General features: G+C 31.8%; 1 protein-coding gene across 1 annotated transcript in view; it reads right to left on the minus strand.

Moving 5' to 3' along the window:
- FOXP2 (forkhead box P2) overlaps positions 1-26,145 on the minus strand; it is a 518,125-nt gene that overhangs the window by 128,997 nt on the left and 362,983 nt on the right. The window contains exon 7 of the mRNA XM_039860643.1: positions 18,670-18,759. Within this exon, the coding sequence (XP_039716577.1) occupies positions 18,670-18,759 (90 nt within the window). The remainder of the gene's footprint in view (positions 1-18,669; positions 18,760-26,145) is intronic.

The raw sequence follows: 26,145 nt of genomic DNA on the forward strand, positions 1-26,145 counted from the left end.
CTACTTTTAAAAGCACAATGGTAAACACATCAATTTGACAATTACATTAATATGAGTATTTGCATAATCTGTCTTCAACACCTGTTCTTAATTTGAAGCAGCTGTGGGACAAATCACATCACACTAATCTCGGTGGTTATGTGTATGTTTCAAACGGTAAAGCACACACCCTAGTTTTTGAAGATATTTTATCTGTTAAATGTTTCTTCACTTTAAAAACATTGGTAAAGTTTTGTAAATGCCATAATATTTATTTGGCTAATATTAATTAGTGGAATAAGCATAATATCAAATAATGCTACCCCTTACATTTTTGGCCTACTCTCTTATGAGCATAAATTTTACTGATTTTTTTCTCTAAGGTTATTTTTTTAAAATAATGTATTCTATTTACACTGAAAAAGATTAAGAAAGATATCTAAAATAAATTTCCATAAAAAATAATCAGAGGATTAACAGCAAATGCATTAATGGAAGCATAGATAACTGTGGCACCTTTGGAACATCTTTTCTAAACTGGGTTCTGTTTATGTTTTAACAAACATATATCTGAATTTAACAAGCAGAAACTTATTTTCATCTTTTAAAGGATTCAGCTTATGTTTACATGTATTCAAACACACACTCAGTGCCATCAGAAGGGAAGTTAGTTTATTATTGTTCATAGTCTTCTACTTCATGTATTTAAATCATTCAATGAGATTCTAACTGGTGGAATATGATGCTCTTGTAATCTGTCAACGAAACAGTCTCCCTTTAATCTTTTATTATAAATGGGAAATAAATTTAGAGCTTTCTACAGATGTTATTTATTTCTTGAAAAATGAATGAACTGACACAAGAGATAAAGCCTGTTTTATATGCTATTAACTTCGAAGAGGTAAACATTGAATGTCTGAATTCTTAGTTCAATATATCATTCAGAATTCTATAAGAAAAAATAAAAATTTATTGTCAGTTACACTTTTATTATATTTTCATGCATATTATTTAGCAACTCATCATGTAAGAGCAACTGAGGCTCAGAAGAATTAGGTGTTTTGCCCAAGTTCTCATAATCTTTAACAGTGCTATGGTTCAATGTTTCTGACCCCAGATCTACATTTCTTCCCATAATTCATGAATGTTGATTTGACTGAATAATAGCCATTATGATAAATAAACAAGAACAAACAGTTTTACTAAGGAAATATTTTAATTTTTTTTTTTTTTTCATTTCAGAGTATCTGAAATATTTCAACTCATGGCTTCAAATGTACTAGAAAACACTGTATCAAAAGTGACTACAATAAAAGAAGAGAACTATTTTCTATTTGGATAGATATATTGCAAATTCTTGAGAAGAGCCAAGACTGGTTGCTTTAGGAGTATAAAAATAATTTTTATTACTGTGTAATTTAGGCAATAAAGGCAAGTTATAGTGATTGCGAGAAAAGCAATTTTCACAGTTGTGACCTCTATATAATTATATTTCTAAATATTCCTTATTTTATTTTTCTTCATTAAAAGCCTTACATATATAATTGAGCACACAGAAAAGTGCTCTAAACAGATAAGCTGGCATGTCATGGGGCAAGTGGAACATAATGAAATGAAAACTTATTTGTATGTAATGAATATTCACCTTGTATAATATTCTAACAACAAATTTCACTTTTTCTCAGGTATCAGAATATTTTTAACCTCAGTGAATGAGTTATAAATTTCAAAATTTTAAGGTAATCTTGTTTCTTTTTGTTTTTGCTGTTTGGGCAAAAACTCATTATCAAAGTTAAAAGCTTTTAACATGTAACATGTAAAGAAAGCCAACTTTTTGTAAATATAAAACTACTGAAAGGTATATTCTTTTGCCAAAAATAAAGCATCAGGATAATACATTTTCAGAGATAAAGACTTCAAATCTTCTCGGTTGACAGAAAAAGAATAAGAATGTTACTCAAGTGAACGGCTCTCCTCAAGGTCATACAGCTAGTGAATGGTGGAATCAGTCCTTGAACCCAAAGCCTCTCTCGTACACCACAGAGTCTGGTCCCTTACCTTTATTACAAAGTATAAACCGAACACCAACAGGTCATTTACAACATGTACATACTTTTCTATGGTCCTAAACTAAGCTATACTCCAATGAATGGATATACAAACGAATCTTCAGTTTTAAAAGAACTATAAAATATAAAACTGCATTCATTTCTTGGCTGGCATGATGATGCCATACAAATGCCTGCACAAATGCAAGTAAGCACATACATATGTGTGTTAATAGGATCACTGGGAGGTTGAAATTCAGGTGAATTTCAATTGTTTATACTTTTAAGTATTGCCTGAATTATTTTTACAAGCACATATTGCTTTAATAATCACTCAAAATTGTGATTGTGAAATGAAAATAGAACTTAGGACAGTAGTTAACTCTGAAAAACCTTCACTGACATGAAGTTCCAGCTTATAATTTCTCTGTTTTTTCTCATGAAAGTAAGATAAATCACTTACTCTTGCCTTAGTCTAAGGAATCCAGAAAGATAAATGCTTGCTACCTGGGCATGATGATTTTTTTCAATATGAGAAAATTATTAAAATACTTTTTTCTCCTTTTCAATCTGGGTAAACTCTTTTGCAATAGGTTCTCCCATTTCCTCTTAATCATCCCTATAATATTACTTGTTATCCTTAGACTTCGTACTATTCTTCAATATCACTCTTTGACTCAGTTCTAAACAAATTTTATAGAACCATAAACAAAGCATCAGGAGGCACAAAAATAAAGAAAACCTTATTCTACTCAGTCCTATGAATGATGGCTGATTCACTGAACATTTAGAGAATAAAAAATATTCAATTTGTTCCATATAATGTTCTAAAAATGCCACAATTGTCATTTTTTCCCTTAAACTAACAAATTGTGTTTAAAATGTCTTAAAGAATGTTTATTATCTTGATTTTTTATATAGTCAGACTGTCAACTCCCTGAGGATCAGAACATCTTTGAATTCCCTATAGCACCTGGTGTCTGTCCAGAAAAGTGTCTAACACACTAAGGACTTAGTCATGTTTCTTTGATGGAGTGATTGAGGACATAGATTCTAATATACAGAAATACTGTAAACCAGTTTTGAAATCTTACTGTTGTTTTGTTTTTAGCTTGTGGTTTTTCTACTGCAGCATGATAATCACATTCCATATGAAATTCTATAAAGTAGGCTTTCAATTTATTTCTATATTACTCCTAAACTCTCTTTTTATTAAATTAATATATACTTTAATAGTATATATTAACAAAAGAGTGGGAAAAAGAAAATATATTAACCATCTCTGCTTTACTCTAGCAATGTTGGAAATTATTGAATGGGAATGCCAAATAACATAACTACATCAATGGCATAAGTAATCATTTCTAATTTGGTTCTTAAGAAGTATTCCTCACTATTAATTGGTCCAAGGATAGGTGTTTCTTTTAAAGCAATATATATTTGTATGAAACTGTGAATCGATGTTGCTTTGACCCTTTAGTGATGGCAGGACACATCTCAGCATTGAGTAACCCTTTTATCAGTTTCCATGAGAAACATGAGTATTTAATTGCACATTGCTTCTGACAAGTTCCGGTGTCCTCAAAGACTCGGGAATCACTAATCAGAAAGCACCTGAGTCTTTTTTAGTATACATATATGTATCTCTGTATTCAATAGATTGATTCAATGTTCTAATGTTTATCAAAGCAGTTGTAAAATGGGACCTCAAGACCAGAGTATGGGAGGAAGGGAGGCAGGAAAGGAAAAATAGAAAGAAAGGAAGGAAAAGAAGAAGAGAAAGATTTCCTACTCCTTCCTATTACTTTGTACTCAGTCCACCATATACTAGCCTGGACTGGCCATATATTAGAGGTTGATCCTCCTTGCCTAATGACATACAAAATGCCTACTGAAAGTGAATATTAGAAATAAAATTAAAAGAAACTACATACAGAAAGAGCAGATAAATAGGTAGAAAAATCCTTTAAAATTCACAATTTTACTATAAAGAATAAAAATAATATGGCTATTTGGCTTACGTTCTTTGCTTTCTAAATTTATGACATTTTTCTCTAAAGAAAACTCCATTATAGTATTTCATTTGTTTGAAAGATAAAATCCAATTGCCCTAATTCCATAAACCACACATTTTTAGAAGAAGATGGACTAAGTTCATTTTAATTTCATTCTGGATAATTACTAGAAAGCATGCAAGATCTATTAGAGAAGATACAATTATTAAAAATCATTATGCATTTACAGTATCTCAGACCAAAACCAATGACTAATTCTTATTCTCACGGTGCTCTGGTTGAAATAATGACAAACACTAACAAGAATTATCCTGGTTTGGTTGGGCAGAGTCCCAGACAGCATAGGGACCTCTCATTCTTACTCCCCCAGCTTGGTCAGCCTTCAACCAGATATAGGCAGCCTGCACGTGATGAGAAATGTATTCCCTTCATATCCTCCTGCCCATCCCAAAACAGAATTCCTGAGAAAAAGATTCATTCATTTCAAATACAAAGGATGGTGGGGAAAAATGATCTTGTAACCAGACAGAACCATTCGACTCTGGGTCCTTGGGAAAGTAAATGAATTTTTCTGGTTCTGATTTTTCATAGGTAAAAAAGGGACAATAATAATCAATTCTGGGTTTTATGTGGGGATAAAATGACCAATCAGGGCAAAGCAGCTGGAAGCTAGAACACAGCAGGAACTCACTTTGTGTCAGAGGGACCAACAGTGGGGGAGAGAGAGAAGGTTTTCCTGGAACATCTAGTTGCCCCACAAAGTATCTATTTTTCTAGTGTAGCTGTTTATAATACAGATTATTTCAGGAAATATAAAAAACTATGGAATATGTCTTCTGTCTTCACTGTACTGAAAGGAAAGTTGAGACTTTCATGCACTTCATAGCAATACCACCACCTAATATGTAATAGCCAAATAAAAAAATTTTGACCTTAACTTGTTTAAAATTCAGCTCCTATGCCTATTTTTTTCACCATTCTTCAAAAAATGCCTGCTTCTCTATTTAAAAAATATGCATATGCGTCACTTATTTAAACTTTCCAGTGTTTGTTGCGCTGACTATGTATGTTCCAGCGGGGAGCCTCAGCAGCACTGCCAAACTTCAGTAGTAAGTTCTTGCAGAGGAAAAATCACCTGTGCTTAGTTTACTTTGCACTGTGCTTTACTTTGTACTGAGTATGTACTGAGACTTTAATAACATTTTAATTATAACTAAAAATATTAAAACTTAGAATAAAGTCCTGTAACTCACTGAAATTTATCCACATTAATACATAAGTTTGTGTATTTCTATATTTTCCTAGGAAAAAAACAACAAAATTTCGTCATTAAAGTATCTCAAGTTACAAAATCTCTTTTCACATATCCCTTGGGCCCCATGAGTCAACATCCATGGTAATCTGTTAGTGTCAAACACTGAAAGTCACCTATCCTAAAATTCATCCTTCCTGTCTTCTCTACTAAAAGGATCCAAACTTTGTTCAGTGTGACAAAGTGCCTGGTTAAACATAAACAACTCAGTCAAAGTGATGAGTATTCACGTGATATTGTTCGGGCCAATGAGATGGAAACAAGCCACGTGTGAGGATTCTGGGAAAACTTGTTATTAAATGGGGGGCAAGGAGAGATGGGATTCAGCCGACATGCACTTATTTATATTCTGCTTTCCCCTTTGTTCTACCTGGAACACAAACATGATGCCTGGAAAAGAGGCAGCCTTCTTGTGACTATGAAGACAAAGGCTACACAAGCAGAACAGGGAGCTAAAAGGACTGTTGGTCTTTTTTGTCATCTTTGAGGAGCTATACTGGTCCAATATGGTAGAGCAACTGATAAACTCTATAGTAAATTTAGATAGTATTTTAGTGAAAATATCCAAAATTCACATGGGTAAAGCAACAGAGACAATTATCTCATAAAAATTATATACCAATAAATCATGTAGGAAGTATAGTTCCTTGATAATATCTGAGAAATTTTCACATCTTGTAAACCTGTGCATTTTCAATATCATTTCATCAAGCAGACTTCTTATTTCCAGTAAAAGTATCATTATATTTAGTGGGGTTCGAAGTATGGCTAGTACAGAAAAGTGAAGCAGCACATCTTGTTTAAAAGAAACAGACTAAATAAGAGGTAAAACATAGGCAATTTATTGTAGGTTTATTGTAGGCAAAATATTTATGTGTATATAAAAATTCATAAACCCAAAGATAGAATCTGGAAAGATAATATTTAGGTAAAGATAAAAGAAAAAATAAGTAATTGTTACTGTTAAATAAGTATATTTGATGTTATCTACCCAGGAAAAGAAATCAGTTGACGTGTATTCATAAACAGACTCTCTAACTAGAGAAAAGACAAGATATATTAGTAATGTGAAGAGGAGTGGATAACGCGACCTGAATCATGTCTGGTATTGATATACATGTCTGCTTATAAGTTCTCTTTTACAAAAACAAACAAACAAAAACAGAAAAGCTAATAAATACTATAACTTCATACTTGTTTTTCGGGTTAAACAGAAGTAATACCCTGGATTTATTCTGACAAAGAAGCAGCAATTCAATTTTCAGAATTTGATTCAATTTTGCAAAGATTTATTTAACACCTACCATGTGCCATGCATTGTGTTAGAAATAAAATGTAATTTCTGGCCTCCAAAGATTTATGGTCTGAGGTGAGTTAGAGAAGTTGTCACATAACTGTAATTAAACATGGTATAATCTATCTTTGTAACGAATACATGTAGGAGAATAAAAGTCTGACACATACAGGTTCTAGAAATAGACATTGGTGAGGGATTGTTTCTCTTTGAAAAGTTAGAAAAGACTCAAGGAAGTAGGGCCTTGAAGTATGCATAGGAGTTTGACCACTAGATAAGGGTTGAGGGTGGGAAGGACCGTCTAAATAAATGGAGAAATAAAAACAAAGGTAAGTAGATGTCAAAGTTCTTGTAGTTCGTGGTGCTCTGTAAAGTGTCAGGCATATAAGAAACAACCTATAAACATGTGTGCATGAATGAATGAATAAACAGCATGTTCAGAAAGCAGTAAGGATTAAGTCATAGTTATAATGGATCAGGTGTATGATGGCATATGGTCTTTAGCGCCCTGCTGAATGACTGAAGAACAGGGCAATTTTCACATTAGGGCAGAGGAATACGACCCAATCAGATTGGAAGGGTTTACAGCTGAAGGCTGTAGAATAGGATTAGGAAAACTGGTAAAACATTGATTAAGGTAAGAAAGAGATAAAGAACTTCAGTTTGAAAGAAGTTGATCTGGATTGAAATGCACCAGGAAGTGACTAAGAAAACACATCTGGAGTCTAAGGGAAAGGAGAAACTGGACAGGGTTGTAGAAGAGCAATGGTCTATGCAAAACCTCCTCTGTGCCAGAGACTAGAAACACGAAGATAGATAAGACATAGACTCAGCCTTCAAGGAGTTTATAATAATTATGATTTCCTGTGATACATATAAGAACTGAAGCATGTATAAGACAGATGTGTATCTAGAAAAGAATAATTAATTCCACATTGTGTGTGTATAGCAGGGAAGATTATCAGAGGAGACTTCACAGAAAGTTGATAATGGAAATGTAAAAGCTGCACAGAAGTTTTCTAGATGGAAAGGTGGAGAAGGGCTTATTGAGAAAAGAGAAGGGCAAGGTCAGCTGCATGAGACATGAAGCAATGATAGAGGAACTATAAGCAGTTTGGCATTGCTGCCTATACAAAATGTAAAAGGTGAGTGGTGGACAATGACATCAGCATGCCAGGGCCATTGCAGCAGACAGATAGCTGTCTTTGAAGACAATGAGTTTTTTTCTTCTTAAGGTTTCTAATATCTAAAGGGAGGCCAATTGTATAATGGACATATACTGAGGTCTTTAGAAATTGGATATTATTTTTACAAAAAGATGAGAAGGGAATGAGTTCATTACCAATAATTTTATATGAGAGTTAATGACAGTAAAAATAAAATTCTGACAATACTGTTGGAAATTATCTTGGAAAGAATGAACAGAGAGACATATCAAGAAACCTGCACACGGTCCTTTTTAATTATCCCAGAGTTAAAGACATATATTAAAAACAAACAAGCAAACAAACGAAACAAAATGCAGGAGTGAGATTCAAAGACTGTTGAATCTGAAAGGAACCTGATGTATCACTAGTGCATTTTTTTCATTGTGTTGGCTGGAAAACAGTCCCAGAGAGGGAAAACTACACAGTATATTAATAACGGAACTCAGATTCAGTACATTTTAATACAGGGAACCAGTAGTTCAGGGTTCCTACCTACTACTTTATGGATTAGCTACATTAGAATCTCCTGGAGAGTTTAAAATACTATGATTTTCCAAGATCCCATCCCCCCAAATTTTAACTCAATTGTCTAGGGTGGATGCAATATTCTCCATTTAAAAAAGATTTTCAAGAAGTATCTTAGAATTGAAAACTATTGACCTAGACAAACTCTAAGACTATGAAGGGGAGTGGTGATGTTTATTGATTAGGAAAATAAATCTCCTGGAATAAAAGGACAACTTTAAATGATGCCCAAGTTTTTGAGAAACTAAAACTTTATTCACATGTTAATCACTAATTAATGTTTTAAATGTCTATTCACATCCTTGTTTCTAGAGGAAGAAGGTAGAATATAGAGAGAATAATTTTATTCTTTGTGGGTTTTCTTTTGTTTTTACAAAGATATCCTCTTGAAGAATTTACTACAGTTTTTCTGTGAGACAACAGATTTTCCTCATGTCAGCACATCATAATGTTCCTTAGTTTGTCACTTGAGAATATGCAGTAGCACTAGCAGTAGAAGATATTAAAGTGGCAGTTTTTACATCAATGCAAGTATTAGTATCAGAAGTGTAAGAATTTATATACTGTGCAAAGGGATTTTCTGTCTATTTTGTGTAATCGAAATGCTTAACTACCGTACTATAGATTCTATGTTGATACTGATAAAACTATAAAGATCAGCATGATCAAAATGACAAAAAATTAGAAAAAAATAACCACCAAATACTTGTAGCAAAGCTGGATGTGATTCAAGACCAACAACTGTTAACTAAATCTAAACAGCAGCTTTCTAATTTGAGGGATAAAATACCAAGCTTAGAATGTCTGGGACAAACCAGTCAATAATTAAAGATCACTAAAACACAGTCTCTACTTATTACTAAACATCTATGAATTCTCTTCACACTCAAGACACTGCCTTCCCTCATGCCCTTTAAAACGTGCCAGACAACTTTTACTTTGAAGGAGTACTCCAGGTAACATATTGATTTCTTTGGAGATTTACAATTAAGAAGGAGGAAAATATTAATAAGAATACTGAGTGCCTCTCTCAATTATTCATTTAAAATATCAACGAAGAAAGTAGAGGGAACTTGTTTGTTCACATTGGATTTTTCTCATAATTCCAAGATTGCAAGATCTAGTAAAGTGAACTCTTAAAATTCTCAGATGTGGAGAATTGGTCTGATTATTTTTGAATTACTCCAAAGTTCCAAGACGTTACACCTCTGTAATTTGTCAAGCCATGAAACTGAATCAAGCATGCCAGAAGGCTGATCTCGTCTTTAGATTGCTAGCTTCTCACATATAAAACTAACCCAATCACTCCTATGCATTCTTCTATCACAAGTGTAGCTTTGCTGTTCTCTACCTGTTCTCACCTATGTAAGAAAGATATGACGTGAAAACAATTGTTTCGCTGTAAAAAAACCAACAACATTAATCATGAAGTAACTTTTATTGAAAGCTGGAAAGCTGTTAACTTGTGTTACAAACAATGGTGGCTTGATTCAGAATAAGAACAGTATTTGGAAGAGCACAGAGCACTCCATAGTTTTGAACTAGGCATTTCTTGAATTTGAGGGTTCACGAAGACCTCTGGAGGCATACGGTGTGAATGTCAAAGGTCTACTACGATTAGTTCTCATTAGTGGTTTCTTCTCACCTAATCAGAGCACATAATTTTCATCTTTAAAAAAATGTATTACACTACAGCAATGTATTAAGTATCTTTGGGAAGAGTAACTTAGTGCCCAACTATAATTTAGCTTAAAATAATGTTTGTGTCTTAAAATAAATTCATATGATTTTCATATCAAGGTAAAATGAATTAAGCTTTTTTGAAAGAACAATTCATTACACTTTTGTTTTATCACTTCAAATGCCATGCTTCCAAATTTAACGTCATTAAAATAATCAAAAGCAGCACAACCTAAGATCTGCTTAGAAAAACTGGCCTTTTAATACAACCATCCCTAGCAATTCTACTTTGAATATTCATTTCTTAATAAGTGTCAGGAAGTCTGACAAAATAATTTAAGAAATGATGAAACGATTCTGATGGTAACTTTAAAAGAGCCACCTAGAAATGTTATCAGTAACAGGAGATTTCTAGCACTAAATGAAATTTTTCAGAGTTCTAGGTCCTTCTTAGCACTGAGATATACAAGAGTAGATTTGCTTTCATACTTAAACTACAGCTTAAAATAGCATGAAGGACACTATTCTTGGGACAAGATAAGAACTAAATATCAGATACTAGATTTTAAGAAGTAGCACGATTTTACTATTTTAGTTAAATGATATGCTAGAATATCTTTTAGGTTCAAGATAGAATTAAATAATTACAGAACTTTAAAGTTACTCTTTTCTCAATATGGAAATGAAAGGACAGCTATTAGGAAAAATGCACAAGATTATGTGATAATAGAAAAAAAATAGAAAAATAAAGGAAGAACAAAAATAGTAGAAAAGGTGAAAGTAGCAGAGAAATTTTAAGAAAATCAAATAAAAATGTAGAATGCAGGATGATAACACAATGAATCGTAAATGTAAGTAAATTTCAAAATAATTTTACTTTTTGTCTTTAATTATATACTGACATTGTTCTTCACTTTGTTATTCAATTTAACTTGCACAACACCTCCAAACATCTTAAGATAAAATTCACAGCCTAAGTCTTAAATCCTATAGAGAGCTCCCTTAACAATATTAATGTTCTTTCTTTCTTCTTCTCATTTTAGTTAAGGTAGAGAAGTCAAGGGAATATATACTTAAAATCCTAATGGATTACAGAAAGAAGTGAGTGCTTGGATAACTAAGAAAAGAGAAAATTTGACCTCCTAGAAATCAGTCTTTTTTCAGATTTAATTTATGGGAACTCAGCATTATATATGCAATATAAATTTACTTATCCAATTGGAGATACAGCAATCTGAGAAGCAAAAGTACACTTATTAATTCTCCTTTTTCTATCTAACATTCATGTTAAAGTAATATTTTTTTCCATTTATTATTGATCACTTTAGTATTTCAGATCTTAAGAGTTACTGGCAAATGATAAAGAGGGGGATTAAAAATCATCAATGTTGTAATTCAACATTACATGCATGAAAATGCTCATCCTCATGGACATTGCTTGAGAATTGAGAATTTCCATATTTTAAATATTCTCCCTTTTCTTGACCTTCCCCAATAAAGTAAATGCCAATTTGATTCTTCTTTTCCCCTCTTTTCTTTCTCCTACTTCTTTTTCTTTTTGCCCTAAAAAATGTGGATGTTACTGAGCTCCTCTTTGTAAATTATCTTTTTCTCAGAAATGTCCTCTCCCATGAATTCACCTACACTCTGGATTATTTCACAAATATTTGTCTTTAGCTCTGACTTCTCTGTCAAGCTTTTTCTGATTTTTCTTAAAGTTTGCTATTTCAACTTATGTTTCTTGCCATCACCTCCAACTTGACATATATAAAGCTCAATTTGTCATATGCCTAAATAAATAATTTTTAAAAGATTATCTTTGTTCCAGATTTCTCACAACTCCCACCACAACGTCCTCTAAATGCACCATTGTTAAGTAGATCTTCATAAAACTCTGCTTTGATCATATCGCTTCCTTATCTGGACACTTTAACAGCCCCGGCTACCTAAACCATAAAGTACAAACTAATTAGTTGGCATTCGCTACAAGCTCTATACAGTTTGTATTTCTACCCCTCTAACCCACTCATTCCTTTAGTATGACATCTCTATGATGGTCAAAACAAAGTACTTAATGTGGCCTAACTAGACCACACAACTTTCCACCTCTGCATCTTTGATGACACTTTTTGAAAGATTCTCCATTAAAAATGTCCTTTACTCTCTATTAAATTCCTTTTCTTTAAGCCCAACAAAGATGCAACCTCTCCATAAAGGCTTCTTTGATCACTTGGGCCCAAATTAATAATTTTCTTTTAAAAATTCTTATAGCACTTTCAGCCTTTCCCATTCCTGTAGCACATCCACTGTGGCATGACATTTGTGGGCAAGGCTTACTATCTCATCAACTAAATCATAAATATTACAAATGATATTACAAATATACTCAATTTACAAATGATACTCAATTTACACTGAATGAATGAAAGATTTTGTTGCCCTCAAACCTCCTCTCACTCTCCTCTCAGCACAATCTCCTTCTCATTCATTGTTTCAGCAAGTATTTATTGAGCTCTGTTATCCACCAGGAATTGAGTTAGGCATTAAAGATGAGTAGGATATCTATGGTCCCTGCCTTCATAGAGCTCACAGTCCAGTAGGAAAAACAAACATTAAAATATAAGTTTATCTGTGGTGAGTGTGAAGTATGCATGCTGTGAGGGCCTGTAGATGGGGGAGATACTCAAGTAGTACCTAAAACACTCACTGCTGCCTTGTTATAAATTAGGTACACTTCATATCATAGTGAATAGCAAAAAGTGAAAATTATGGCCAAATAAAAGTACCATATTATAGAATATTTATCATAACCTTGGACTAAATATCAATTTCCACAAGTTAATCATAATAGAAATTATTTATTAACTCATTATAAGTGCAAGGATTTATGGTAGTTACTTTATATAGTATGCTTTTCAGTCTTCACAACAATCTTGCAAGGTATCCTTATTCCCATTGTAAAGATGAGAAAACAGGCTCCCAGAGATGAAGTTACACTACCCAAACTCCTACTAATAAAGAGCAAAGGCAGCCTTCAGACCTAAAACATATGTTCTTTCTCCTACATGTCATGAGTAGATCATATGCAAGTTTTCCACACAAGTACACTTAGCAATGATGAACTGGATGTCCTAGATCCTCCTCCACTAGGTGTCAGCTGGCCAAGGGTGGCAACATCATAATATTTTTAAAAAGATTTTATTTTATAACATTTTTGTAAAACTGCCTATTTCATGCTGCCTTTTAAGAAATGTTCTTTACTATTGTCTATGTCCATGAGTCACTGTTTGTTTGTCCTGCTCATTTGTTGCTTTTAGATTTATATCCCACATATAAGTGATATCATGTGATTTTCAACTCTTTCTGTCTGGCTTATTTCACTTAGCATGACTATCTCGAGGTCCATCCACATTGTCGCAAATGGCAGTAATTCATCTCTTCTTATGGCTGAGTAATATTCTGACAATAGACTAGGGTTACCAGAAAGTAGGGGGAAAGGGGGAGCAGGGAGGTAGACAGGGTAAAGGGGATCAAATATGTGGTGACAGAAAGAAATCTAACTATGAGAGGTGAACACACAGTGTAAATATATATATGGCTCACTGTTAAAGTATACAGCTGAAACTTATTGGATTTTGCTAATAAATGTCAGCATAAATAATAAATTAATTAATTTAAAAAAATAAAGACAGAAATGTTCTTTACTATAATGGGAAAACCAGGACTACACAAGGCATGATTTCTCCTTGTTAATAGTTTTTGAATTAACCTCTCTTTAAGTTTATGATATAAAACCTGTATTAGACTTACTACTTATTTTTTTGATATACAGAAAATATAAATGGCAAAAAACACCTTTTAAAAATTCTGTCTGTTTTCTACATCAGTTTTGCTACATAGGTTTCTCTACTCAAACCCATATCAAAAATTTATTGATTATTTTGCTTTCAGTATTTGAAACAAAATGTGTTTTAGCTTCAAATTCTCCTATTCTAGAAATCAGAAATTAATGTTGAAATGGTACTATTCAAATTCATTCTTTACCACTGCAAAAATGGATTTTATAATTCCCTAAACATATTTATTAATGTCCAATTTTATATGCCACAGAGGTAGTATTTCCCCTAAATAAATATTTCATTATTTAACATTTTATTCTTTATTCTGTTTTTATTCCCCTAGAATGTAAAATTTTAGAAATGCTGATTTGCTTATTTAAGAATTTCTTGTCTGCTCATGCTAATTTTAACATTTTGGAGTGAAGAAGTAGAGGGAGGTAGACATTTGTTAAACTGTTTTATATCACAACATATTTTTATGTAAATTATTAAAGTAAATACATGGGTAAAATAATTCTTTGTGTAGCTTAGATTTTTCCTAAAAACAATTTATAAAATGATTTCAAGGCATTAACCAAAACAAAGCTTCCTTAGATGTTATACAAAATGATACTGGCACATGGTTTCCATATATATGAGATTTAATACTTTGATTCTAAAGCATTATTTTTGCCTATGTATGCTATTAAAGTGCTTTTTAAGTGAAAACAAACAAATAAACAAACATAATCCTTAACTCATAAGTTAATATCCAACAAAGTCAGCTTTTTCTGAAAAATTAAGATGCCTATCACTCAGCTAAAAAAAATGAAATAAATCTTTAACCACAGAATACTGTATTTTGTCCAACAGTTAGCTCAATGTCTTTATTTATAGATGTTGAGTGACTTTCTCAAACTTACATAACTAGCCTGTGGCAGAGTCAGAATAAGACCTCTGAGTTTAATTTACTTTTACTTTTTACTATTCCATTCTTGAACTATCTGACATGGAATTATAAAAAAAATAATTTCAATTACCTATTGGAAAAGATAACCTTATATCAGATATTAACCTACAATGAAGGAAGTGATTACAATGTTATAAACTAATATTCATCTAAGATAGCAAAGCAATGGCATTTACCTTAAATTTACGTCTCTGCTCTGCACAGCTGTTGAAGAACCACAAGTCTGTCTCATGGCTGTAAATGTAACAAGAACAATAATGCGACCAATTTCATGCCTAAACTAAATTAAGTAGCTTTGTTATAGGATAGAAAATTGATAATGTATTTTATAAAAATAGTTTTTAAATTACAGATTATGGAAGTGTGCACATGTGCATATTCAACTGTGTGTAGTGTATGTACGTGTGTGTGAATTTACTCTTTTAATCTGGAAATCAGTTTCATTAAATTGAAAGCGTTATGTATTCTCTTTGGCTAATTTTCCTCATCATGAACCACTAGAAAGTGCTAGGAGTAGAAATGGATAAATAAAACAAATGAAAATGAGAGGTCATCTTCAGCTGTTATTATTTGGGTATGTTTTTTAGAGATCCACAGTAAGCATGTAAAACAGAAACATCTATCTGGTAATGCTTAGTTTAATATCAGCTCCCATTTGCATCATAATCTTTACATATGATTTATCAATATGTCATTAATCAATATACCTATTGACTGGCTCTATTAAACACCTATTTAATTGGTGTTTCATGTAATGAACAGAATATCTAAACATGTTTCAAATACATGTATTCAGATATTTATACATGAAAGTGAAATCACTACTACAATCGGTATCCAAGCTCTTCAGGTGTGATTTTCTTCTTTCCATTTTGCATTAGATAGGCTAATATCTATGTTACCTGTAGCACAAAAATCCGAAAAAAATGTAAATGAAAGAGTAATAGATAAATACTAGTCTGCTAGAAATAGACTTTCTACTGTGTCACACTTCAAATCTGGCCTCTACTTTTTAACATTTAAAAGAAACTCAGTTGAGTACAATAAGCAACCAAATATTGTTCTTGTGACTTGAGCCATCAAAACATTTTTCTAAAATCTGTAATTATTTCAAATTTATAAAATAGTTCACCTTTAAAACTACATTTTACAATGAAAAACACATAATATCTCTTTTGGTCCTCTAACAATATGTTATGCCTGATAAAGTACCATGATCTATTATTAACACCAAATACCTTGCTTGCAAGTGCAGATTTTGAAATATTTTCAATTATCTTTTTTTTAATTCTAAAAGATAACCTACACTAACTCAATTATTAAAGTAGGTTAAACTCTTAGTTAAGTAAAAAGGACTGTGAGAGAATCATAAAAGTTTTAAAGTGTTAATTTAATATTAAATAGTTAAAATTTTTAACAAAAATATTGTACCCTTTTCTTTAATGTAAGTGGCAAATAGTGTAACCCCATTTAAATTGTATTTGCAGATGCAAAAATAAGCATTAACTAATATCCTCCTTTGACACAATATGTAAGCTAGTATAAAATGCTACTAGGTTTTTATTAGATTTTTAATACAACCCCAGCATGTTTCCTGTTGCTAAGCTTACCAAGTACTATGAAATACTTAAAAAGTATAATCACATTCTATTAACTGCAATGTATATTTTGGTGAACAAATAAGTCTTCATTCATTATTTTTAAATTCTCATTCATAGAAACCAACTTTTCATTCCTATGACATTTTGGCATAAGATCCCATTAAAATTACAAAATAATAATAAAATGCTAGAGTTTTATAATCTATACAACAGAGATGTATTCATGTTAATAGGAATAAAAAACACTAAAGATAAGTGACACAATGAAACTCTCTGTAGTAACGGTTAGCATCTGAAATTGTTAAAAGGTATTTATAAACTTTTAAACACTCTTTTATAATAAAATAATGAAACTGAGGACTTAAGCTCAAAATTTTATTTATACAATATTTGGCACATGATTAATGATTTCTTATTTTAGAATAATTACTATTCCCACATTATTGTGTATGAGCGTGCATGTGTTTTCCAAAAAAAAAAAAAATGCATATTTTGGTTCAAAGTATCAGATTTTGCCCTCCAATACAACAAAAAGAAAAAGTAGAAAAACTAAAGCCCAGTCATTCTTTCCAGAGATACCCTGGTAACCATCAATATAGAAACTTTTACTGGACTTAGCTTTGGAGAGGAAGAAACAACTACTTTGTCTATCTTGACAAGAGACACAATAAAATAAGACAATATAGAGTGTTTCTCAGATGTTTAAAAAATAAGTAAATAAACCGTTTCCTACCTTTGGCTTATGCTTCCAGCATCTAACCCTCTTTGCTACATCAATAAGAAAGCAAAATTCCCAGTCTGAAGCCATAGTGAGGATAAACATTTCATTTGCTATCTTCTGTGACTTCTATGTAAATTTTTCTCTGTCATGTAAATGTATGGAGAGGCTCTCATGGAATCAGATAACTCTATGGAAATACTTTAATCTCTGTTATTACTTGGAGAAAGACGTGATGGTGAGAAAAATGTCTCACTACAGAATTACTGATTAGTTAAAACAACGAAAAAAGTGAAATTTAAAAGAAAAAAATTTAATCTTAAACTCAGGCTAATTCAATATAACCCACTTGCAATCATGACAGATACCTATACTTTACTCTATTGAAATATATTCCTTATTCCCAAGTCCCCCTTTATCCCACACACTCTCCCAAAATGTTTTTTTCCCCCAAGAAAATATATTCTCATCTCAAATATGTCTAGGGACCATAAATTTAATCCAGTTTTAGGTAATAAGTAGTTTCTGGATTGTGTAGATCAGAAGCCTATAACTCTGCCATACAAACTAAGCTTCAGAAGGCCATCATCTAAGACTTAGTTACTAACACCTGGGAGTACATCTGAAAATGAAGACAGCTAGGCCATAAAAAACATTTCAAGATAGTTTTGTTAAATTAAAGCAATAAGAAAGATGTTTACTTTTTTAAAACTAATCTTTCTTTATTAGACATATATACAACACATCATTCTTTTAAAAAAAGCTTCGCTTATCCTTCAACAGAACTGATAAATATTTTGAAAGACGTTTTGTACAACTTCAAATACTTCCCAAATATTTTAAAAATATGCCCTAAAAATGTTTCTTCTCTGGATACAATATCTTTTATATTTCTGTTAAGATTATATAAAACAATGGTTATATTATATAAGAAAAAGCTACTTAAAAAGACATAAACACTGTCAGTTTCACAGGACAAACATCAAGTGAGTAAGGACAACAAACTTCAGAATGTGCTTTTACAACTCTAACCACAGCAATAACTCCTTGGCAAACTCATTTTTTTCTGGCAACCTTGGAGGTTTCCTGCATTTGTCACTTGGATACAACTGAAGAAAGGTTGTCTAAGACTGCTTTGCTTCCTTCTATACCATTTTACTATGACTTCCCTTTTAAGGAAGACATTTCACATTTTAACTTATTTGTGAATAAAATTCCATTAAAATCCCAGAAGGAAGTTTTATATAAAACTTTTTATGTCTATGTATACCAAATGTAGTTCCCACATAATTTTTTCAATAAGTGACCCTGTAAACTTTTGAAATCTATGCTAATAGAAAATTATTTTCTTTTAAGAAGATAGAGTTCTCTTTTAGAATTAAAATTACCTATATATTCAAGTATAATAATTTTCTGTATGTATACAACTGGGTTTGCATTTCTGTTACCCTTATGAACATCTTTGAAAATAAGACCCCAAGGGCAGGAGTACTTTACTAACCTGAAGTGGTCTCTGTTTATCACTGCTCTTGGGAGATTTCAATCCACTTGTTTGCTGCTGTAAGAGAAGTTGTCTTGCTGCTTGAAGAGCCTAGAAGTAAAAAGGAAGCTATATCTAAATATTTTGTAGAAAGGTAAATCGATTATCATTATTCCTTGGTTAATAGTAATAGGCTTCAATATATAAGAACCCCAGCCCCACCCTCCATTCTAGAGAGACTCATTAAATCTTCTTTTTCTTCTAATGTGAAAAAAAAAATACATAACATTCATATTCAACTTTGCTTAAAATCATGGAGATGGATGTTATCCTGTAGGAAATAAAGTTAATTTGTTTAAAGTGCTTAAAGAGGAAAAAATCATAAACTGCATCAATAACCTCATTTCCACAAGGAACTTGTCTTTGAGTGTTCAACTAAACTGCCCACTCCCCTTTAAATTATCATTCAATTTGCATTTTCATATTACAATTTTGAAGCAAAAGCAGTAGACTTCAAGTGTTACCGGAAGCTGTAATTAAATTTGACAAATCAACATCAGATTATCTTGAAAGTGAATTAATAAGGATTTTCACTAAAGATTTAAAACACTTTTTTGTACTTACAATTCAGGAGGAAATCTCTCCTTTCACAAAATAAAGTGCAGTTTTAATGCCAAATAAAATTGAGTGGTTTTCATTTACATTCTTAGCAAAATCAGAGAACAAAGAAATTACCACTCAACCAATCAGGTTTGTTTCTATGTGTGACAGAATACCAATCAAAATAGAAGATGTTTTCATTTATTTTCATGTTTTCTTTTCCACTCAGGAAAATAAAACTTAACATAAGAAATTAATGTAAGCATTTCATTTACTGGAAGAGGGGCAGTTTGGCAATTGTGCTGCATAAAGTCATATAAAAATTAGTGCCATAATAAAAAAAAAAACAACCACACATATTGAGACGTTTTAAAGGTAGCAATATAAACTAATTTTAAAAAACTTTTTAAGAGCTTCTACTTTATAAACTTACTTCTTCTCTCAACAACCAAGTTCAATGAACACTAATGAGGACATTTTTCAACAAACAAAACTAAAATAAATCATTGTCTTATGTTGTTATTCACTATTTTAGAATACATGGTACATTTTTCTTGATGGGAAACTACCTTAGATCAATAGCCTTCTATAATAATTAAGATTCCGAGCTGAAAAAAAAGTACAATTTTGATTAGAATCAATGATCTGGTTTTTAAGAGAGTTTCTAGTATCCATGACAACAGTTGCTTTGACAAGATGTGCATATGGCATTACACTGCCAGCTGGTGTGAACAATGTTTGAACTACTGCATTGAGATGCTGAGCAAACAGAAAAAGTTGCCATGTCTTAACCCTCAGGGAAGGCAGTCATCCCCTGATCAATTATGAAAAGACAGATAGAGGGCTGCTACAGTCTGGCTCCAAGCAAGTTTCCTGAGAAGGCAGGCAGGCATAGAAACCAAAGCAAACAAACTGAATGCACTAGCACCATCTCCTAACACTGATTTGTCTTCCCATAGCAGGATCTGGCACAGTTTGTAAAGCATGCTTTTTACACTTGGAAATACACTCACAACAATCTTCCTCTTGTTTTTTAAATTTTTCAAGTAATTACAAGTTAAACTAAACGTTTCTAAGGATGGCATATTCCAGTGAACTCAGGCAAGTTTATTATAAAGTTCAGGTCCAATAAAAGACCAAATAAAATATTAATCCCATAAATACTTTATTATCACAAAACTGTTTGAAAATTTCACATTATAGTCTAAATGATATAGCTTTCTTTTTAAAATAACAACACAAAATAACTACAAATGATATTTTTCAAATGGAATTTGCTATAGTGTGACTAGGTTGTGTCTATGTGAAACTCTCAAAAAAAATTAGTCAATTATTTTACCCTTTGGTGCCAAAATCCACAGTTTGTCTAATATTTTTCATGTAATTGTTTTTCACCTTCGAGTTCATTAGTTTATTTTGTATATATCAGCTTTATTTAGTTTATATTTAATTCTATAGTCATTTGCTATTCTTAAAGGATTCTAATGAATATAGTTCAGAATCCTGAAGTCATAAAATCAACCAATAGGACACCCTCATTTTAGCAAATGAGTAACCACGTGGTTTTTTTCAAGGTCTTCTGGTTTCCACGACAGATATTCCAGTGTGCAACCCTGTCTCTGATCCATCAAAGGACCTGTTAGATGGTAATAAGTAAAACTCTAGTAAAAGAGAACACATGGTACCATAATGAATTATTTTTTGCCTAAATGGGGGCATATTCATTTAACAGAACTTATGGAAAAAACTACAATATAGTCTTTTATGTTTTGAAATTGTAAGTGTTTGGATAGAACAACTATTACAGAATATATATCATTTTTTATGGCTAAGTGTTCCCACCATCCCTGACTTGATATCACATAGTTTACCAATACTTGATAGAGCTCTATACTCTTGTAACACTCCGATCATTTGACCAGTTATTACTAATAAATTGAAGAATTCCAAAGCTGGAAAAAACACCTTAGACATTGTTTAGCCTAGTTTTCCTATTTTGTAGATAAGTAATTAAAGAACCAATGCTACGATAACTTGATTAAAGTCACAAAGCAGTAGCACGGTCCAGTCAAAGGCACAGGCTCTTATCTCTCAAGCCTAGGACCCTATCCATTTCACCACCCTGTATTACCTTTGTTCAACTCAAACCAAATAAGCAACTTAATGGAATATGTAACACCCAATGGCTACAGAAAGACACTAGAAAACTTGATAATTAGATCTGCAGTTCATGAAAATGAAAATGTCACTAGACAAAAGCATACATGTATACTGTTTTTAAAGGACCGATAATAATAATACCACAAGATAGTTGACAAAAACATGCTTCTATCTCTAAAGTACTGTGATTTTCATATGCATTTAGTTTTTTTTAAATAGTCAAGGATCATCTTTAAATACAAATGCCTATGAAAAAGAACTCCTTGCCTACATTCTTTTCAGAGATTGCTACAGTAAACATGAGAGGTGGAAGAACAAGAAAACAATCCCAAGAGATCAGAAATTATTAAAAACTCCTAAGCAGAAATTTTTGGCAGTTTGCGTTCTAACTGCAGTCATCACATGACATTTTTATTTCCATTATTCTAGATAACATTTTAGGACAGAATTTCAATAAAAAATTGTTCAGAGACATTTAGTTCATCTTTGCAATTTATTATTGTAGCTACTCAAAAGATGAAAGATTATCAGCTAAATTACTTGCATCGATGTAAGGTGTTGGGTGTCAAATTAAAATAAAATATTAATTTGAAAATCACTTTTCCACCTAAATTAGTAAATAAAAAAGTTAAATGCCAGGGCCTTTCATAAAGTTCTATGAGTCATTTAAGTATTTATATGATCATCTCTACAAAAAAAATTAACTTACAAAAATGGTAAAAGATGTTTACAAAATTTAGTAATATCTGAGTCTGATTAAAATGAACAAGAAAGAGGTTTCTAAGGCAGCCAAACCTATCTAGTTTCCGAAAACACATTTGTTTTGAATTAAAGATGCACTTTAGTTAATGAAGTTATCTAATTTTAGTAAATCTAAAGAAAATTAAAATAGGATATTTTAAAAACTGAAATCAGATTAAATATTTTGAAAAGATAAATAAAATCTGAATAGTAGATTAAACATATACTTTTTGTTAGGCTGCAAAGGTGTAGAAATGCACACATTTTCCAGAATTCAGTGCATTTTGCTCTAAAATATTTGTTAAAAACACTCCTAATAGTGACTGTATAATTTCAAATAAACCAAAATTTTGTAAGAAAAGCAAAATTCAAGCATATCACCTTTCTACAGTAGTAATAACTTCAGGCTATTTATGATCCTCATAGAAAAAGAGTTACTTATTAGAATTACTAATGAGAATTAAGAGTGAAAACTCTTTTAACTTATCAGATATAAACTTTATTTCTTTTTAAAGAACACCAAAAACTTTCACCAGAAGTAAAATTGTTTAAGAATAGCTTAGAAGTACCCAGTGAAATTAAAAATGTTGAGTACCCTAAGGTTTATAAATAAATTCTTTTTTTAAAAAGTAAATATATGTATATTTTGGGAAAAAACAGACATCACTCATATCTCTTCCCATAAAAACAGGAATACTTAACCTATCAGCCTGTTGCATTTGAGACATTAAAATGAAAAATGACATCTACACCCATTAATATCTTCAATGTATAAACAGCACAGCATGACACATTCTTGAGAGCTGAAGGCTACAAAACCTCTCAGAAACATAAATAACAAAGCACTCAGAAGCATATTTGATGTTGATATTCATCTCTGAGAAAAACACTGCTGCCTAGGCTTCTTATGAAAATAGATGCAGCCCAAATGGATCTCCTGTAATTGGTTTCAGATAGCGAGGTCAGAAGAAATATGATACAAGAAACGATTATGTGGAACAGGCGAAACAAGAATGTTTACACAGGCACTCCCTAGTTATACTGACAAGGGGTGTACACTTTGCAGATAACTAGAACTAAAAAAAAAAAAAAAAAAAAAAAAAATGCCAGCAGGACATCCAGAATTTTGTTCTTCATACTTACATATTTTAACCTTTAACATATGACGCCTTTAACACGCTACTTTGAATACTGAAAATGTTTTGAACTGAATTCCATTTTCTAATTATTTTCACAAGTGTGACTGTTAAAAAGTATATTCAGATCCTTCCACAAAGGATATAAATTCCCATTCTGTTTGGCCTTTCCTCACATTATGTTCCTACTAAGGAGAATATACTGATAAATGTAATCTAAAGTCTCATAACACTATTTAATAGAGAAAAATTAATCATCTAATTGCCATAACCTATTTTCTAAGAGCAATCTATCAGAGTGAAATTATGCATCTGTAGCTACTGACCTTTCATTTTATCATGGTTGATACATAATTAGACTAAGTTTGTTGGGGGGAAAAAACAGCTAATTACTAGAAAATATTTTTGAAAATAATTATTTTTTGTTTTACAGTATATTTTACATAAAGTTAAAGAATACATGTGTGGCTATATTGTGCTAAACTGTGGACCTCTATGGAGGCCAAACTGAGAAACTAAGATCATTTATTTTATAGTACTACAATAAGAATGAGAAATTCATTGTAGAGTATCCTATTTACTAATCAAATATCAGGCTATTCTGGCTTAGCATTCATAATGTAGATCCAAAGGAGAGACAATCAAGATATTGAATATGTGATGGAATGGATCCTCAAGTCATCCTCAGAAGTTCTAACAAAGTCCTCAAAGCTCAAGTCCAAACCTAGTACTTAATATATTCCAGTATGGCTCCAAAGTCCTAGATGAGCACAGAAACCCACAAAGTAAACTGGTGAGTTAATGGTAACTAAGGGCTAAGACAGGTTTTGTTTTCTTCAGGTATAGAATCATACACTCATTCCATTCTTGGTATCCATATCTCTATTCTCTTCATTATTCTGCTGTTAATGATAATGAATTGCTAATGGTACACTTATAAAAAACATTAATATAATCTATAGCAATACTAAACATAATTCTTGTTCATATATTAAGAAATTCTGTCCAACTTTAAAATTTCCAAGAAGAAAAGGTAAACATGAATTGGAAGTAATTTTACTAAAACTTACAGTTTTACATCTTATTTTTTTTTTTTTTTACAGTACATGTTCCAGGAACTACAATGGTTTATCTGCATTTTCTCCATTATCTCTCTTTCTGCTATAAAACATTTTATTATTTTTCCCAGACATACTTTGGATTTACATTTGTTTCTCACATATTTTAACAGTTTATTTTTCTTATTATTAGGCCAATATCTTCTGTTTGCATATGGATTGAAGATTCATTACTATTATGTGTTATAATTTCAATAAGCATATCAGATATTAACTGAAAATACATGCTACTACATTAGAGTATAATATCAGAAAGTAAACTATTATTTGAATTCTGTATTCTGGATTCCTCCTGCAATTTAAAAGTAAGATTGCCAAAGAGTTAGCATTTGGGAAATTATTTTAAAGAATAAATTACATCAAAAATTACTTGTCATTAAAATTTATTTTTTGCAAGTATGTTCCTATACCAAGGAAAGAACTAAGTATTACATATTTATACAGGTAGGGGGGATGATGTGACGATTTTTACCCTCAAAGAGCTTACTGTCCTTTAAGAAACATCCAGTTGAATGTCAAAAGGCCATAAAAAATATTTTTAAAACGTTCCAGGAGTTCCTAAGCAGAAGAAATTATTTTCAGTTGGGGAGCTCAGATAAATTTTTATAAGGAAATAATATTTGGGCTGAACTTATATGAGAAATAGTTCATCTTGTGGAGAAAGAAGAATGTGGCCATGTCAAACAGAAGTAATGTGGCCATGTCAAACAGAAGTAATGTGGCCATGTCAAATAGAAGTAAAGATAACATCGGTTTGGAAACAGCGAAAAGAAAATAACATCTTGGATAGAGCATGTACTGAGTTTGAGAGCTAGTGAAACATCATGGGAAGGTTGGCTGGAGGTAATTAATGAATATAACTAAACGATAAGTGGCAAAGAGTCTAGATATAATTTAATGGGTAAGAACAGAAGTTTCTGAATCTGGAAATGATGGGATAAGCCTGGCCCAGGACAATATTGAGGTCATGTTGTGAAGGACAGATGAAAAGTGAATAGGGCGAGGAAAGACGAGGTAGAAAGACCAATGAAAAGTATGTGCAGGTGTCCAAATAAGAGATAAGAAGAACAGTAAGACTCACTGTAGTTGAAAACAGGAATCACAAGAGGAACTGTCAAAGTAGAACTGGTAGGACTTAGTAACTGTGTAGCAGTAAATCCAGGAAGAGGTAAATGATGACTTCAAAATTTTAAGTCAAGGATAACTGAAAGAAAAGCTATGCCACTTTGGAAAGGGAGAAATCGGATTACAAAACACAGGTTTTGGAGAGATGATGTTGTTTACCTGCTGGCAGGATAACCAAGAAAAGTTTTCTTTAGTAGATATTAATAATGCCGAACTCTAGATTGAGAGGATTCCTGAAAGTAAGAGGTTAGATGGTAGTTAAGACAAAGGGAGAATAAAATATTAGATTGCTAATCAGGAGAATGAGGAGAAGGGAAGAGTCAAGTCCCCAAACTTGGGGAACACTTATATTTTGCTGAAAGGAGATGAGGAGATAGTGAAAAAGGAAAACAGTAAATGGGGAGGAGAGCATAGTAACAGAAGTCAAAAAGACCTCTAGAAAATGTTAAACATAGACTTACCATATGAGCCAGTAATTCCATCCCTAAGTATACACCTAAGAGAAATAAAAACACATGTCCACACAAGCAGTTGTTCATAACAGCTTTATTCATAACTGCCAAAAGGTAAAAATAACCCAAATGTCCATCAATTGAAAAATGAATGAATAAACAAAA

Source organism: Pteropus medius, unplaced genomic scaffold (assembly GCF_902729225.1).
Source record: "Pteropus medius unplaced genomic scaffold, Ma_sr-lr_union100, whole genome shotgun sequence".
NCBI lineage: Eukaryota > Metazoa > Chordata > Mammalia > Chiroptera > Pteropodidae > Pteropus > Pteropus medius.